At 45.8% G+C, this 18,431-nt stretch overlaps 1 protein-coding gene across 1 annotated transcript in view; it reads left to right on the forward strand.

Moving 5' to 3' along the window:
- LOC126295328 (adenylate cyclase type 6) overlaps positions 1-18,431 on the forward strand; it is a 2,630,635-nt gene that overhangs the window by 2,166,367 nt on the left and 445,837 nt on the right. Inside the window, exon 9 of the mRNA XM_049987795.1 lies at positions 17,812-17,933. Within this exon, the coding sequence (XP_049843752.1) occupies positions 17,812-17,933 (122 nt within the window). The remainder of the gene's footprint in view (positions 1-17,811; positions 17,934-18,431) is intronic.

Raw genomic sequence — 18,431 nt, forward strand, 5'->3', positions numbered from 1 at the left:
TACTCCAGGGGCCTTGTTTCGACTCAGGTCTTTCAGTGCTCTGTCAAACTCTTCACGCAGTATCGTATCTCCCATTTCATCTTCATCCTCAGCCTCTTCCATTTCCATAATGTTGTCCTCAACAACATCGCCCTTGTATAGACCCTCTATATACTGCTTCCACCTTTCTGCTTTCCCTTCTTTGCTAAGAACTGGGTTTCCATCTGAGCTCTTGATATTCGTATAAGTGGTTCCCTTTTCTCCAAAGGTCTCTTTAATCTTCCTTTAGGCACAATCTGTCTTATCCCCAGTGAGATAAGACTCTGCATCCTTACATTTGTCCTCTAGCCATCCTTGCTTAGCCATTTTGCACTTCCTGTCGATCTCATTTTTGAGACGTTTGTATTCCTTTTTGCCTGTTTAATTTACTGTATTTTTATATTTTCTCCTTTCATCGATTAAATTCAATATTTCTTCTGTTACCCAAGGATTTCTACTAGCCCTCATCTTTTTACCTACTTTATTCCTCATAGCTACCCATTCTTCTTCTACTGTATTTCTTTCCCCTATCCATGTCAATTGTTCCCTTTGCTCTCCCTGAAACTCTGTACAACCTGTGGCTTAATTAGTTTATCCAGGTCTCATCTCCTTAAATCCCCACCTTTCTGGAGTTTCTTCAGTTTTAATCTCCAGTTCATAACCAATAGATTGTGGTCAGAGTCCACATCTGCCCCTGGAAATGTCTTACAATTTAAAACCTGGTTCCTAAATCTCTGTCTTACCATTATATAATCTATCTGATATGTTCTAGTATCTCCAGTCTTCTTCCATGTATTCAACCTTCTTTTTTGATTCTTGAACCAAGTGCTAGCTATGATTAAGTTGTGCTCTGTGAAAAATTCTACCAGGCGGCTTCCTTTTTCATTTCTTACCCCCAATCCATATTCGCCTACTACGTTTCCTTCTCTGCGTTTTCCTACTGTCGAATTCCAGTCACCCATGACTATTAAAGTCTCGTCTCCATTCACTATCTGAATGATTTCTTATATTTTATCATCCATTTCTTCAATTTCTTCGTCAGCTAGTTGGCAAATAAACCTGTGTACTGTAGTAGGCGTGGGCTTCGTGTCTATCTAGGCCATAATAATGCGTTCACTATGCTGTTTGTAGTAGCATTCCCGCACTCCTATTTTTTTCATTATGAAACCTATTTGATTTTGTTTTTATAACCCTGTATTCGCCTGACCAAAAGTCTTGTTCCTCCTGCCACCGAACGTCAGTAATTTCCACTACATCTAATCATCCAGTTCCCTTTTTAAATTTCTAACGATTAAGGGATCTGACATTCCACGAATTGATTCTGCATTATTTACCTTCCTCATATCAAGAGAGGTAGCCAGCATACCTACCGACATGCTTCGTTCTGCTGTGCAAAATGCAATTCTGCGCTTTAAATAGGCAAAGTTTAATTATAACCACACGGTATTGACACGTGTGCGCCCGTTCCTTTTTCTATTTCTTTGTAGCAACATGGCGACTAAACTACGAGAGAAATCATTTTGCCAATCCCTTGTTCAAGTGCAATTCGCCGACGATTCAGCAGGGAGTTGCCTCTGCACGAGCACATTTATTTCTGGCATACAGAATTCTTGGAAGTTGGTTGCGCATCCAAAGAGAAGAACACAGGTAGGCCACGCGCGTCTGATGAAAATGTCGAGGTCATCCGAGACGCGTTCACACGCCGCCCTCGGAAGCCTTCAAGACGAGCAGACCAGAAACTTCATATGTCTCAAAAAAATCGGTGTGGTGTCTTCTGAAAGTACGCCTGCATACGAAGCCGTGCAAGTTGCAGTTACTACTGCAGTTGCGTCCCGGCGACATAACAGAAACCAGCAACTGAGCTTTTCACTTCTCCAGGGTATTGCGGAGGACACTTTTTCGAACTACTGATGTTTTCGGACGAAATATATATATATATATATATATATATATATATATATATATATATATATATTGTGATGACGCCCGACGTCACTTTCACATTGAGATTGGGAGTTGTCTTTACAACTCTATCTCACAACTTTAGATTGGAAGAGGTGGGCATCACCCTCGTGTTCATGGCTTTTGGCCTCCCATGTCATCACACATCACATCTTGCGATTTTCCGTGATGTATTTATACTTAGGAGCCGAAGAATCTGGCACACCTGCCTAATATCGTGTGGGGCTCCGGCGAGCACGGAGAAGTGGCGCAGCACGACGTGTCATGGACTCGACTACTGTCTGAAGTAATGCTGGAGTCAACTGACTACATGAATCCTCTGGGGCTGTCCGTATCATGTAAGAGTACGATAGGGTGCAGACCTCTTCTGAACAGCCCGTTGCAAGGCATCTCAGATATGCTCAATAATGTTCATGTCTGCGAAGTTTGGTGGCCAGCGGAAGTGTTTAAATTCAGGAGAGTGTACCTGGGGCCACTCTGTGGCAAATTCTGGCCGTGTGGGATTTTGCCCTGCTGGAATTGTCGGAGTCCGTCGGAATGCACAATGGACGTGAATCGATGCAGCTGATCAAACAGGATGTGAGATTACGCATCACCTGTCAGAGTCGTATCTAGACGTATCAGGGGTCCCACATCACTCAACTGCACACGCCGCACACACTTACAGTCTCCACCAGCTTTATCAGTCCCCTGTCGATATGCAAGGTCAATGGATTGATGAGGTTGTTTAAAAATGGTTCAAATGGCTCTCAGCACTATGGGACTTATCATCTGTCATCAGTCCCCTAGAACTTAGAACTACTTAAACCTAACTAACCTAAGGACACTACACACATCCGCGCTCAAGGCAGGATTCGAACCTGCGACCGTAGCAGCCGCGTGGTTCCGGACTGGAGCGCCAAGAACTGCTCGGCCACCCTCGCAGGCGATGAGGTTGTCTCCATAGAATTTGAAACGCGACTCTTCCGATCAGGCAACATGTTTCCAGTCGTCAACAGTCCAGTGTCGGTGTTGACGGGCCCAGGCGAGGCGTAAAACCTTATGTGGTAGAGTCGTCAAGGATACACGAGTGGTCTTTCGGATCCAAAAGGTCACATAGATGATGTTCCGTTGAACGGTTCACACGCTGACACTTGTTGATGGCACGGCATTGAAATCTGGAGCAATTTGCGCGAGGGTTGAGTTCTGTCACGTTGTACGAGTCTGTTCAGTCGTTGTTGATCCCGCTCTTGCAGGATCTTTTTCCGGCCGCAACGATGTCGGAGATTTAATGTTTTGCCTGTTTCCTGATATTCACGGAAGACTCGTGAAATGGTCGTACTGCAAAATCCTCACTTCATCGCTGCCTCGGAGATCCTGTGTCCTATAGCTCGTGCGCAGACTATAACACCACGTTCAGAGTCACTTAGATCTCGATAATCTGCCATTGTAGCAGCAGTAACATACCTAGCAACTGCGCCAGACCCTTGTTTTGTATAGCCGTTGCCGATCACAGCGCCGTATTCTGCCTGTTTGCCTATCTCTGTATTTGAATACGCATGCCTATACAGGTTTCTTTGGCGGTTCAGTTTGAATAGCAGGGTCTTGATCCCACCTGTGGCAGTTTCGCTTGAAGAGTTGAGAAACCGAAGCGTTAAAGCTGTCCATTCAGTAAACAGGGACTTGTTGAGTCATGTATGTAATGAAATGGACTACCGTTTCAATGTTTCTCGAGCAACGTATGGTAATCATGTTGAGTGTACTGATGTGATGTGCGTGAATATAAAACTTTGAACCTTCCTCTGTCCAGTGATATGCACATCGCGTTTGTATCTTCTACATCTACATCTACATACATACTCCGAAATCCACCATACGGTGCGTGGCGGAGGGTACCTCATACCACAACTAGCATCTTCTCTCCCTGTTCCATTCTCAAACAGAACGAGGGAAAAATGACTGCCTATATGCCTCTGTACGAGCCCTAATCTCTCTTATTTTATCTTTGTAGTCTTCCCGCGAAATTGGAGGCAGTAAAATCCAAAATTTCCTCAGTAGCCTCCTTTCCTCTAGAGACTCCCACACGAGTTCCTGAAGCATTTCTGTAACGCTCGTGTGATGATCAAACCTACCATTAACAAATCTAGCAGCCCGCCTCTGAATTGCTTCTACGTCCTCCCTCAATCCGACGTGATAGGGATCCCAAACGCTCGAGCAGTACTCAAGAATAGGTCGCATTAGTGTTTTATAAGCAGTCTCCGTTACAGATGAACCACACCTTCCCAAAATTCTACCAATGAACCGAAGACGACTATCCACCTTCCCCACAACTGCCATTACGTGCTTGTCCCACCTCATATCGCTCTGCAATGTTACGCCCAAATATTTCATCGACGTGACTGTGTCAAGCGCTACACTACTAATGGCGTATTCAAACATTACGGGATTCTTTTTCCTATTCATCTGCATTAATTTACATTTATCTATATTTAGAGTTAGGTGCCATTGTTTACACCAATCACAAATCGTGTCCAAGTCATCTTGTATCCTCCTACAGTCACTCAGCGATGACACCTTCGCGTCCACCGCAGCATCATCAGCAAACAGCCGCACATTGCTATCCACCCTATCCAAAAGATCATTTATGTAGATAGAAAACAACAGCGGACCTACCACACTTCCCTGGGGCACTCCAGGTGATACCCTCACCTCCGATGAACACTCACCATCGAGGACAACGTACTGGGTTCTATTACTTAAGAAGTCTTCAAGCCACTCACATACTTGGGAACCAATCCCATATGCTCGTACCTTACTTAGGAGTCTGCAATGGGACCCCGAGTCAAACGCTTTCCGGAAGTCAAGGGATATGGCACCCGTCTGATACCCTTCATCCATGGTTCGCAAGATATTATGTGAAAAAAGGGCGAGTTGCGTTTCGCAGGAGCGATGGTTTCTAAAGCCGTGCTGATTCATGGACAGCAACTTCTCGAACTGTGAATATGTTCGAGAATCCTGCAACAAACCGATGCTAAGGATATTGGTCTGTAATTTTGACGATCCGTCCTTCTACCCTTCTTATATACAGGCGTCACCTGCGCTTTTTTCCAGTCGCTAGGGACTTTACGTTGGGCGAGAGATTCGCGATAAATGCAAGCTAAGTAAGGAGCCAATGCAGTAGAGCACTCTCTGTAAAACCGAATTGGAATCCCATGAGGACCTGGCGATTTATTTATTTTCAATTCCTTCAGTTGCTTCACAGCCACAGGGATGTCTATCATTATATCCTCCATCTTCCTTAGTTTTTTCTTTTTGAGGCCCCTTGTATAAGAACACTGGACAAAGCATGGTGTTATAAATTAAGAAAAAAGAACATAATTCGTATATACAGGCAGTTTTACCCACCGTCATCCACCTACACTTAGAGATCAGAAGTATCCCGCTGTTACTAGGTAATGCGCCATTTACCTCTGGATGTCAGGCGAGTTGGACCCGCCCATATAAAAGGAGGCAGGGTGGAACTGTGTTGTCAGTACCGGAGTTGTACCAGCAGAATAGGCCGGTCAGCAGAGGTCAGTAACTTCGAACGTGGACTAGGCGATTGATGTCACGTGAGTAACAAATTAATCGGGGACGTTTCAACCCTGTTACAGCGGCCAAAGTCGACCTGTAGTGATGTGATCATGAAGTGGAGACATGAAGGAACAACTACAGATGTCACGCAGGTGTCATGTACTGGGGGATAGGGACAGTTCCGGAAGGGGATTCTAAAATACCGCGTGAAACCAGCAGAAAGAATCACTCGTGTATTCCTAACTGCAAAGAGGTGTCCAGTTAATGACTGTGTGTAGGGAGTTAGAAAGAACAGGACGTAACAGTGTCAGCGATATTACACTCATGTCCAGAAAAAAAAACAGAACACCTTGAGCGACTAGAGATAGGACATTCATATGCACAGGACATGCACATTAGGATGTTGTGCAGAAATGATTAGCATTTCAGTCACTTCGGTTCAGCATGTGTCCTGTTGCCTAGTAGGCGCAGGGTCCTGCATGGGCATTTATAATTTATTCCATGCGTGATGGCATCGACGCGTGTAAGAAGCGTTTGGCGTCCTGCGGTACATCCATGCTGCACCTGGTTCCAAACTTCATCTGTGGTGACCGGCATTGGGTCACAGCGCTGCACCCGTCGTTCCACCCCACGCGCCACATTTTCGATTGGCTGCAAGTCCTGTGATCCGTGGCGCCAGCGCAGGTGGCTGATATCATGTGACACCAAGAAGGCACTTGTTGATGCAGCAGCATGTGGCTATGCATTGTCATGCTGGAAAATGGCGTCTGGGGTGTTGCGCAGAAAGGGTGTGGCTACGGATCGCAGGACATCATTTACAGGTCACAGTGCCGTGGGCACGCCCCAGTTGTCGTTGTACCAATGATACGCCACGCCTTAAGGACTCCATTTTGCTCTGTACTTGTGCGAATGGAGCCATAGCGATGCCGCTCCTCCTATCAGCATCGAACCAAAATGCGGTCATCGTTTTCAAATAAACAGAATACAGATTCGTCCCAAAACACTACCCTACGCCATTCCTTTCGTCAGTGACTCAATTCCATACACCATTGTCATCTAGCACGTTTCTGCAGCTTCATAAAAGATACACTCCTGGAAATGGAAAAAAGAACACATTGACACCGGTGTGTCAGACCCACCATACTTGCTCCGGACACTGCGAGAGGGCTGTACAAGCAATGATCACACGCACGGCACAGCGGACACACCAGGAACCGCGGTGTTGGCCGTCGAATGGCGCTAGCTGCGCAGCATTTGTGCACCGCCGCCGTCAGTGTCAGCCAGTTTGCCGTGGCATACGGAGCTCCTTCGCAGTCTTTAACACTGGTAGCATGCCACGACAGCGTGGACGTGAACCGTATGTGCAGTTGACGGACTTTGAGCGAGGGCGTATAGTGGGCATGCGGGAGGCCGGGTGGACGTACCGCCGAATTGCTGAAACGTGGGGCGTGAGGTCTCCACAGTACATCGATGTCGTCGCCAGTGGTCGGCGGAAGGTGCACGTGCCCGTCGACCTGGGACCGGACCGCAGCGACGCAAGGATGCATGCCAAGACCGTAGGGTCATACGCAGTGCCGTAGGGGACTGCACGGCCACTTCCCAGCAAATTAGGGACACTGTTGCTCCTGGAATATCGGCGAGAACCATTCGCAACCGTCTCCATGAAGCTGGGCTACGGTCCCGCACACCGTTAGGCCGTCTTCCGCTCACGCCCCAACATCGTGCAGCCCGCCTCTAGTGGTGTCGCGACAGGCGTGAATGGAGGGACGAATGGAGACGTGTCGTCTTCAGCGATGAGAGTCGCTTCTACCTTGGTGCCAATGATGGTCGTATGCGTGTTTGGCGCCGTGCAGGTGAGCGCCACAATCAGGACTGGATACGACCGAGGCACACAGGGCCAACACCCGGCATCATGGTGTGGGGAGCGATCTCCTACACTGGCCGTACACCTCTGGTGATCGTCGAGGGGACACTGAATAGTGCACGGTACATCCAAACCGTCATCGAACCCATCGTTCTACCATTCCTAGATCGGCAAGGGAACTTGTTGTTCCGACAGGACAATGTACGTCCGCATGTATCCCGTGCCACCCAACGTGCTCTAGAAGGTGTAAGTCAACTACCCTGGCCAGCAAGATCTCCGTATCTGTCCCCCATTGAGCATGTTTGGGACTGGATGAAGCGTCGTCTCACGCGGTCTTCACGTCCAGCACGATCGCTGGTCCAACTGAGGCGCCAGGTGGAAATGGCATGGCAAGCCGTTCCACAGGACTACTTCGAGCATCTCTACGATCGTCTCCATGGGAGAATAGCAGCCTGCATTGCTGCGAAGGTGGATATACACTGTACTAGTGCCGACATTGTGCATGCTCTGCTGCCTGTGTCTATGTGCCTGTGGTTCTGTCAGTTTGATCATGTGATGTATCTGACCCCAGGAATGTGTCAATAAAGTTTCAACTTCCTGGGACAATGAATTCACGGTGTTCTTATTTCAATTTCCAGGAGTGTAGATAGAGAAGTGGCCCACGCGCACGTAGCCTACGCCGCAATAAACAGCGACGTACTGTCACCCCAGATAGTGAAAGATGTGTTCCACTATTCCACTGTTGCGCCAGAACCGACGAAGACGCAGATCTGTCCTCCAATGGTATTCGGATGAGGTGTCGACCATCTTGGCGGTGGCCTGGGTGGTCCGACCTGACGCATATCGTCATATTCTACGGCCTTCCGTCAACTATCCTGAAAACACCCGTTGTACTGCCGAAACACTTCGTCCCACACGAGCAACTGTTCCCCAATGGTTGCATCACTTTCTCTCATACCAGTAATGTACCCTCTTTCAAAGTCGTCGATTCGGTGATACGGTTCTCGCATACGTCTCCGAGGCATCCTGCACGACTGCTAGAGTCACACTGATCCATTAGCTCCGTTTTGTAGCGAGAACGAGAGCCTCAGGCACATTTCACCGGTGGGTGATGTTGCGCCGCGATTCGATGTTGACCTTTCAAATGGTTCAAATGGCTCTGAGCACTATGGGACTTAACATATATGGTCATTAGTCCCCTAGAACTTAGAACTACTTAAACCTAACTAACCTAAGGACATCACACAACACCCAGCCATCACGAGGCAGAGAAAATCCCTGTCCCCGCCGGGAATCGAACCAGGGAACCCGGGCGTGGGAAGCGAGAACGCTACCGCACGACCACGAGATGCGGGCTGTTGACCTTTAACCCGAGGATCGACATGTTTCAAATGTTAATCATTTCTGGACAAGATACTACTTTACATGTCCTGTGAACATGTACATCCTGTCTCTAGTTGATTAACGTGTGCTGCTTTGTCTGAACATGAGTGTACCTATAATTATTTTATCTAACTTCTTTGTCTGTTTTTACGTAGCGTAACTCCTGTATCACGAAGGTCCTTGATGTTTAACTTGTGTGTAAATGCTTTATTCATTATTTGTGACCACTTATGTAAATGTAATTAATCTATGGATGTATTTTCGAAAGCAAAATGCTGTAAACGAATGAAGGTGTTAAAACTTCACTTGTAATACTGGTTCATGCATACGGCATGCAGTTTTGTAATAGTGTACAACATGGAGGAAAGCCGCTCCGCAACGAAACTACGGGGGCATGAGTAGGAAACGTGGATATGGCGGTCAAACTGCAACGCTTGTTCGTGGTAAGAGTCCGTCGGTGGGTAGCAGCGAAAGCGTGCGCACCTTGTGAACTGGAAGAGGCGGGAAGAACGGCAGGATTATATAATATAGCCTCGCGAGCGGAAGCAATTTGCCTTATTGCTCATGGAATACTTCAGGTAGCTCTGTGCTACGAAAATCCCACGCTGGGAAGAGAATTCTTCAGAGCTTGCTACACAGCAAGAGCCATGCATATTTTTATTGCCTTTTTTGAACAGCACGGGTGAGCGACACAGCCGCCAACTTTGTGTTGGGCCATCTCAGTCGCTTACCTACAGACCGTCTTATCTAAAGTGTTACGATAATACCGAGTGCTCTATTTTATTAAAATGAAAAGCACTTACCTTCCTCAACGAAAGTTAGTATACCATGTGGAGTTTCACAGTAAATAATTCTTTAGTGAACATAAGCATTAAAAATGCTACACCATGAAGATGACGTGTTACAGACGCGAAATTTAACCGACAGGAAGAAGATGCTGTGATACGCAAATGATCAGCTTTTCAGAGCATTCACACAAGGTTGGCGCCGGTGGCGACTCCTACAACGTGCTGACATGAGGAAAGTTTCCAACCGATTTCTCATACACAAACGGCAGTTGACCGGCGTTGGCTGGAAAACGTTGTTGGGATGCCTCGTGTAAGGAGGAGAAATGCGTACCATCACGTTTCCCACTTTGATAAAGGTCGGATTGTAGCCTATCGCGATTGCGGTTTATCGTATCGCAACATTGCTGCTCGCTTTGGTCGAGATACAATGACTGTTAGCAGAATATGGAATCGGTGGCTTCAGGAGGGTAATACGGAACGCCGTGCTGAATCCCAACTAGCAGTCGAGATGACAGGTATCTTATACGAATGGCTGTAACGGATCGTGCAGCCACGTCTGGATCCCCGGGTCAACAGATGGAGACGTTTGCAAGACAACAACCATCTGCACCAACAGTTCGACGACGTTTGCAGCAGCATCGACTATCAACTCGGAGACCGTGGCTGCGGTTACCCTTCACGCTGCATCACAGACAGGAGCTCCTGCGATGGTGTACTCGACGACAAACCAGGGTGAACAAATGGCAAAAAGTCATATTTTTTGGGATGAATCCGGGTTCTGTTTACAGCATCATGTTGGTCACATCCGTGTTTGGCGACATCGCAGTGGACGCACATTGGAAGGGTATTTTCGTCATCGCCATACTGGCGTATCACCCGGCGTGATGGTATGGGGTGCCATTAGTTACACATCTCGGTCACCTCTTCTTCGCATTGACGGCACTTTAAACAGTGGACGTTACATTTCAGATGTGATACGTGGCTGTACTCTTCATTCGATGCCTGCGAAACGCTACATTTCAGCAGAATAATGCACGACCGCATGTTGCAGCTCCTGTACGGTCCTTTCTGGATACAGAGAATGTTCGACTGCTTCCCTGGTCAGCACATTCTCCAAATCTCTCACCAATTGAAAACGTCTGGTCAATGGTGGCCGAGCAACTGGCTCGTCACAATACGCCAGTCACTACTCTTGATGAACTGTGGTATCGTACTGAAGCTGCATGGGCAGCTGTATCTGTACACGCCATCCCAGCTCTGTTTGACAATGCCCAGGCGTATCAAGGCCGTTATTACGGCCAGAGGTGGTTGTTCTGGGTACTGATTTCTCAGGATTTATGCACCAAAATTGCGTGAAAATGTAACCACATTCTGTTATAGTATAATATATTTGTCCAATGAATACCCATCTATCATCTGCATTTGTTCTTGGTGTAGGAATTTTAATGCCCTGTTGTGTAATTTACTAAACTGAAAAGCAGTTAACGGAACTTAATACACTTTGTGGAGTTGCAGAGTGCATAATTCTTTAGTTAGCTTAGTATTGTAAATACTACACTTAGTTTTAGATATTTATGATATGTTAGGTCTGCAGCAGTCCACTGACTTTAATATATAAACATACAGATCTCTGTAATTAATAATAGATCTTTATATACAGCTAATGACGAATTTAAAAAAAAGTTACTTTGTGTTTCCCTGTAGTTCTTTCATGCAGAAACTCACACATATTGAACATCAAATTTTATTGCACGCAATTTACATAGAAAACGGAAACGTGCGCCAACAGAGTCACAAAATACTTTACTTAAAGTAAACCATGGAGGTATAATAATGGCGAATGAAACTACAGACTTTCTCTGTGCGTTGCTTTGAAGCTAGCATCGCCATATCGGATGCCCCAAAACATTACCAGACTAGCGTTTAACATTGCTTCTTGTTTTTTTTTTCTGACAAGTGCACACAACAGTGTTTTAAATAGTTATTGTTGCAGAGCACTGGCATACAATAGACTGTCAGAACGTCATTTTCAGATATCTTTCTGTTCTTAAACGCATATACGACGCATTTAGCCTCGTTAAAGTATTATTGTTTTTGTTGTACTTTTCGAACAGACAAGAAGAGAAGTATGAAATGTGGCAAGCCTGTTATAGTAATTTTCCTTAATACGGACTGATGAAACGGATGTTTGATCTATGTCCTGGACCTGAAAATAATTAGAACATATTTTTTGTTGTCTATAATCGGTGTCCAGTCTTTCTCGCAGCTTCATCGAGACAGGATTCGAACCTGAGACCGTAGCGGTCGCGCGGTTCCAATGTGAAGCGCCTAGAACCGCTCGGCCACCTCGGCTGGCATGACCGCTTAGTTCCCTGATGAAATAAAATCTTCATTCTTGATTTTATCATTACGGTCGTTTTTCACATCATACATAGCGAGGATGAAAATTTGCTGTCTACTGTTGCCTTGGTATGCCGTTGCTACGTCCAGTTATTGACAACGGTCCGATGCAACTCCAGAGATGACTTATGGAGTAAATGTATTTTTTTTAATACGTCGTAATACTAGTTTAAACTAATCACTCTTCACTGTCCATTATTCATGTACTCACGTAGTTACTTAAAATGTTTATAGAGTTTGGCGACACGTAAGATTTTCCTGTTGACTCAGATTTATTGTTCGTTCTGTAATTAATTGTTTGTCCCTACAACACATGCACACCGATATGTCATTCAAGATTAACTTCAGTTCAGTTCAGTAATCGTGACGCTGACGACACCTTTTGACTAATCGGTGTACTTGTCTTTCTTCGTGTCTTCGTATTATTGTGTCCTACTCAACACTACGAATTGTTTTTCTGTCGTTGATCCATTGCTCTCAAGGTTTGATACTGTTCATCAGTACGAAGGCCAGGTCCGATAAACCAATATCACCCAATCGAAGTCTAACACTCGTCTTACTATACCGTCGCGTTGAGAACGGTAAAGATAAACTTTCATCAGTCGAATGACTGAGGAATACTTCAGTCTCTACCTCACGAATTATCAAACTTCCAAAACTAAAGTAATCTAATAAAGTTTGCGTCCAGACAACTATCGCAAAAGTACTCGAGAGCGACTCAAGAGCAACTAACTAACTGAACATTTCCATATCCGAGTTGCATTGTAGTCGCATTGAATTTCCTTTTCGATGCCACTACAATTCTCTTCCATGGTAAAATCTTTGACTGCATTACTTTCTTGGATTTAACCTTCGTTCATATGATTTTGAATTTATTCTAGAGATGTTTGATACAGAATCTAGGATAATCCTTTCCTCTTATCTCCCCTTTTTGTATGCTATTCTCAGTATTTGAATAATATAGGTGTTAATCAAAATATTACCAGTGTAGATTTTATCGTCAATAGTTGCCGTCACTGTCAAGATGACTCGCTTCCCTAGTTTAAGTTTCGACAAAGTTTTCTGTCCTTGGAGCGTTACACTGGTCAGAAAAAGCGCTGCAAATGCAAAATCCCAAGAAATGGTTCATCTCTTCGGAAATGTAGGTTTCAGCGGCAGAGTATCTCAAACTGTTTGAGGATCGTTCTGAAATTTGTCCTCTACACATGGTGAGCGGTGGTTTTGTGCATGAATGTTGAAGTTGCTTTGAAAGTGGACAGATGAATGTTAATGGCAAAGGAAGCAGCCACCTGTGTGTAGTCTGCCACCAACTGGTGCACAAAGTCTTCCAAAAAATATATCTGTTTACATGTCCATCTTCCGTAGCAAATGTTACCAGTTATCATTTTTTTGCTGCCACCCGTTTTGTGACAGACGCGTTCCACTTTCATTTACAAAGCGTCATCAGTGGTCAGTGATGTTTGTCGCTCTCTTTTACATGTCGCGCAGTCCACTGGATTTTTCCCCCTCGCTGTTAGCGGATGCTGAAGTCAATAAGAAAAACAAAACTTCGTTTCAGTTTCATCTTCCACTACTTTTCCTCTTTTACGAACCGGCTTTTGTTTTCGCTGCCTTTGAGTTTTATACCATTGCACATATATGTAGCTTCACCGTTCTCTGCAACGCAGCTCATAACACACAAAACATTGTGATAATCGCAGAATAGGTAAAGCTACGGACATATTTCCATGAGAAAAAGTTTTGCGGAGCTTTAGGCTCTCTCGATTACCCACGTCGTATTTTTGTACGAAAATACTCGCCCACAATTTTCTCGGCAAACGCGAGAAAAGCTTCGTCATTTCGCATGCGGCGCCTCTGAACATCGACCCTGACATTAGTGTGTAGTATATAACATGCACTATTTTGAAATAGGCAAGATTGGTGCTGATGACTGAATCCAATTATTATTATTATTACGATGGTAATCCCAAAAGTAAGGTCTCCTATTATACAGAACTCTGTTAGTGTGTCCGTTGGTTAGATTGTTATGGAGAGTGCTTCACGCGCTGAGGCGCTCCGTCTTAGCTTGGCAGCCACTGAGAATTGGATGTTACCACCAAGTTGCGCTCCAGTATTCGGTTTTTGAACGCAAAGGGCACTGCGCCGATTGAAATCCATCGCCAATTGACGGAAGTGTGTGGTGAGTCGTGCATGGATGTCAAAAATGTTGGTGTGTGGTGTACAGAGTTTGCAGTTCGTCGGACCGAATTTCACGACGAACAAAGGAGCGGGAGACCGTCAATTTCTGAGGAGACAGTGTCGAAGGACGAGCAAAGCGTACGTGAAGATCGGCTGATCACCCTGGATGATCTCTGCACGTTGGTTCCCGAGGTTTCCCGAAACACCGCTCTCAGAACTTTAACGGAAACATCGAACTACCGGAAGGTGTGAGCAAGATGGGTGCCACGCATGCTGACTGAGGACCACATGCGGCAGTGAGTTGGTGCTTCCCACCCACTTTTCACCGCCTTGCAGCCGAACAGGACAACTTTCTCGACTCAATTCTCACGGGTGACGAAACCTGGGCATACCACTTTACACCTGAGACCAAGCAACAATCTACATCTACGTCTACATCTACATCCATACTCCGCAAGCCACCTGAGGGTGTGTGGCGTAGGGTACCCTGAGTATCTCTATCGGTTCTCCCTTCTATTCCAGTCTCGTATTGTTCGTGCAAAGAAAGATTGTCGGTATGCTTCTGTGTGGGCTCAATTCTCTCTGGGTTTATCCTCACGGTCTCTTCTCGAGATATACATAGCAGGAAGCAATATACTGCTTGACTCCTCAGTAAAGGTATGTTCTCGAAACTTCAACAAAAACCCGTACCGAGCTACTGAGCGTCTCTCCTGCAGAGTCTTCCACTGGAGTTTATCTATCATCTCCGTAACGCTTTCGCGATTACTAAATGTTCCTCTAACGAAGCGCGCTGCTCTCCGTTGGATCTTCTCTGTCTCTTCTATCAACCCTATCTGGTACGGATCCCACACTGGTGATCAGTATTCGAGCAGTGGGCGAACAAGCGTACTTTAACCTACTTCCCTTGGTTTCGGACTGAATTTCCTTAAGAGTCTTCCAATGAATCTCAGTGTGGCATCTGCTTTACCGACGATCAACTTTATATGGTTATTCCATGTTACGTCACTCCTGATGCCTACTCCCACATAATTTACGGAATTATGTGCTTCCAGTTGCTGACCTGCTATATTGTAGCTAAATGATAAGGGATCTACTTTCTATGTATTCGCAGCACATGACACTTGTCTACTTTGAGATTCAATTGCGTGCGTCAGTTCGTTTGCAGATCCTCCTGCATTTCAGTACAATTTTCCATTGTTACAACCTCTCGATATACTACAGCATCATCCGCAAAAAGCCTCACTGAACTTCCACAAGGTCGTTTATGTATATTTCGAATAGCAAAGGTCCTACGACACTCCCCTGCGGCACATCTGAAATCACTATTACTTCGGAAAACTTCTCTCCATTGAGAACGACATGCTGCGTTCTGTTATCTAGGAACTCTTCAATCCAATCACACAATTGGTCTGATAGTCCATATGCTCTTACTTTGTCCATTAAACGACTGTGGAGCCAATCACGCCAGTGGCGGCATCCTTCTTCGCCAAAGCCGCGGAATTTCAAACAAACACAGTCTGCCGGTAAAGTCATGACAACCGTTTTTTTTTTTTTGGGATTGGAGAGGGGTATTATTGGTCGATCTTATGCGCACTGGAGCACAATTAACGCTGACAGGTAGTGCGAGACTCTGAAAAAACTCAAACGGGCAATTCAGAACCGGAGAAGAGAAATGTTGAGCAAGGACGTACACATTTTCCATGACAACGTTCGCCCACACATCGCTCGGCAAACCGTTGGTCTGCTGCAACACTTTCAGTGAAACACAATCACCCACCCAGCCTATAGCCCTGACTTGGCGCCCAGTGACTATCACCTGTTTCCTAAGTTAAAAGAACATTTGGCCGGAAAGCGATTCAGATCCGACGACGAGCTGAAAGAAGAGGTTCATAACTTTCTGAACAGCATGGCGGCGAGCTGGTATGACATGGGCATACAAAAACTGCCACAGCGTCTACAAAAATGCATCGACAGAAATGGTGATTATGTCGAAAAGTTGCTAAATGTTCAAGCTGTAACCTGACGTAAGCCATTGTAGACATAAAAACGTCACGTACACTACTGGCCATTAAAATTACTACACGAAGAAGAAATGCAGATGATAAAGCGGTATTCATTGGACAAATATATTATACTAGACCTGACATGTGATCACATTTTCACGCAATTTGGGTGCATAGATCCCGAGAAATCAGTACCCAGAACAACCGCCTCTGGCCGTGATAACAGCCTTGATACTCCTGGCATTGAGTCATACAGGGCTTGGATGGCGTGTACAGATACAGCTGCCCATGCAGCTTCAACACGATACCACAGTTCATCAAGAGTAGTGACTGGCGTATTGTGACGAGCCAGTTACTCGGCCACCATTGACCAGCTGTTTTCAGTTGGTGACAGATCTGGAGAAAGTGCTGGCCTGGACAGCAGTCGAATATTTCCTTATCCAGAAAGGCCTGTACAGGACCTGCAAGATGCGGTCGTGCATTATCCTGCTGAAATCTGGGGTTTCGCAGGGGTCGAATGAGGGGTACAGCCACTGGTCGTAACACATCTGAAATGTAACGTCCACTGTTCAAAGTGCCGTCAATGCGAACAAGAGGTGACCGAGGCGTGTAACCAATAGCACCCCATACCTAAACGCTGGGTGATACGCCAGTATCTCGATGAAGAATACACACTTCCAATGTGTGTACACCGCGATGTCACCAAATACGGATGCCACTATCATGATGCTGTAAACAAAACCTGGATTCATTTGAAAAAAAAAAAGTTTTGCCATTCGTGAGCCCAGGTTCGTTGTTGAGTACACCGTCGCTGGCGCTCCTGTCTGTGATTCAGCGTCAAGGGTAACCGCAGCCATGGTCTCCGAGCTGACAGTCCATGCTGCTGCAAACGTCGTCGAACTGTTCGTACAGATGGTTCTTGTCTTGCAAACGTCCCCATCTATTCACTCAGGGATCGAGACGTGGCTGCACGATCCGTTACAGCCGTGCGGATAAGATGCCTGTCATCTCGACTGCTAGCGATACGAGGTTGTTCGGATCCAGCACTGCTTCCCGTATTATCGTCCTGGATCCACCGATTCCATATTCTGCTAACAGTCATTTGATCTCGACCAACGGGAGCAACAATGTCGCGATACGATAAACCGCAGTCGCGATAGGCTACAATCCAACCTTTATCAAAGTCGGAAACGTGGTAGAACGCATGTCTCCGCCTTGCACGAGGCATCACAACAACGTTTCACCAGGCAACGCAGGTCATCTACTGTTTGTGTATGAGAAATCGGTTGGAAACATTTCTCATGTCAGCACGTTGTAGGTGTCGCCTCCGGCGCCAACGTTGTGTGAATGCTCTGAAAAGCTAATCATTTCCATATCACAGCATCTTCTGCCTGTCGGTTAAATTTAGCGTCTGTAGCACGTCACCTTCGTGGTGTAGCAATTTGAATGGCCAGTAGTGTACTTATAAATATAGGAGACCTTACCTTTGGGGTTATCTTCGTCTTGTTATTATTATTTGCTCTCTTGTGAAACGCGTATGGTTTATTTTACATGCCACACAGTGCCCTTCAAATTTAAAAGTACTCTTTACAGTGGTATCATCCACGCTGTAAAGTCAACATTTGCGGAGTCACCGTGTCTGATGAGAATGTGATTGTTGCAGGAGCGGCTGCTGCTGTCGGTTCTTCCCCGCCACGTTGCTATGGAGATGAAGGCGGATATCGCGGGAAAACCCAAGGACTCCATGTTCCACAAGATCTACATCCAGCGGCACGAGAACGTCAGGTAACTCACATCTGTCATGACAGTCACTAGTCATTACACTACTCTGGGGTCAACTCCAGTGTCCAATTCCACTCCTCGTCTTTGAGCAATGTCGTGATTCCTAAGGCAGAGACTCTACATAGGTGAAATCTTTGAAAGCATATTCTACATCTGCTATTACAATAAAGTGCCTGGCAGAGTGTTCAACGAACCACCTTCAAGCTGTCTCTCTGCCGTTCCACTCTCGAACGGCGCGCGCGAAGACAGGGCACATATATTTTTTAGTGCGATCCCTGATTTCTTTTATTTTATCGTGACGATCATTTCTCCCTACGTAGGTAGGTGGTGACAGAATGTTTTCGAAATCGGAGGAGAAATTTGGTGATTGAAATTTCATGAGAAGATCCCGCCGCAACGAAAAACGCCAATGTTACAATAATTTCCACTCCAATTCACGTATCATATCTGTGGCACTATCTCGCTATAATACAAAACGGGGTGCCCTTCTTTGTCCTTTTT

Source organism: Schistocerca gregaria, chromosome 11 (assembly GCF_023897955.1).
Source record: "Schistocerca gregaria isolate iqSchGreg1 chromosome 11, iqSchGreg1.2, whole genome shotgun sequence".
Taxonomy (NCBI): Eukaryota; Metazoa; Arthropoda; class Insecta; order Orthoptera; family Acrididae; genus Schistocerca; species Schistocerca gregaria.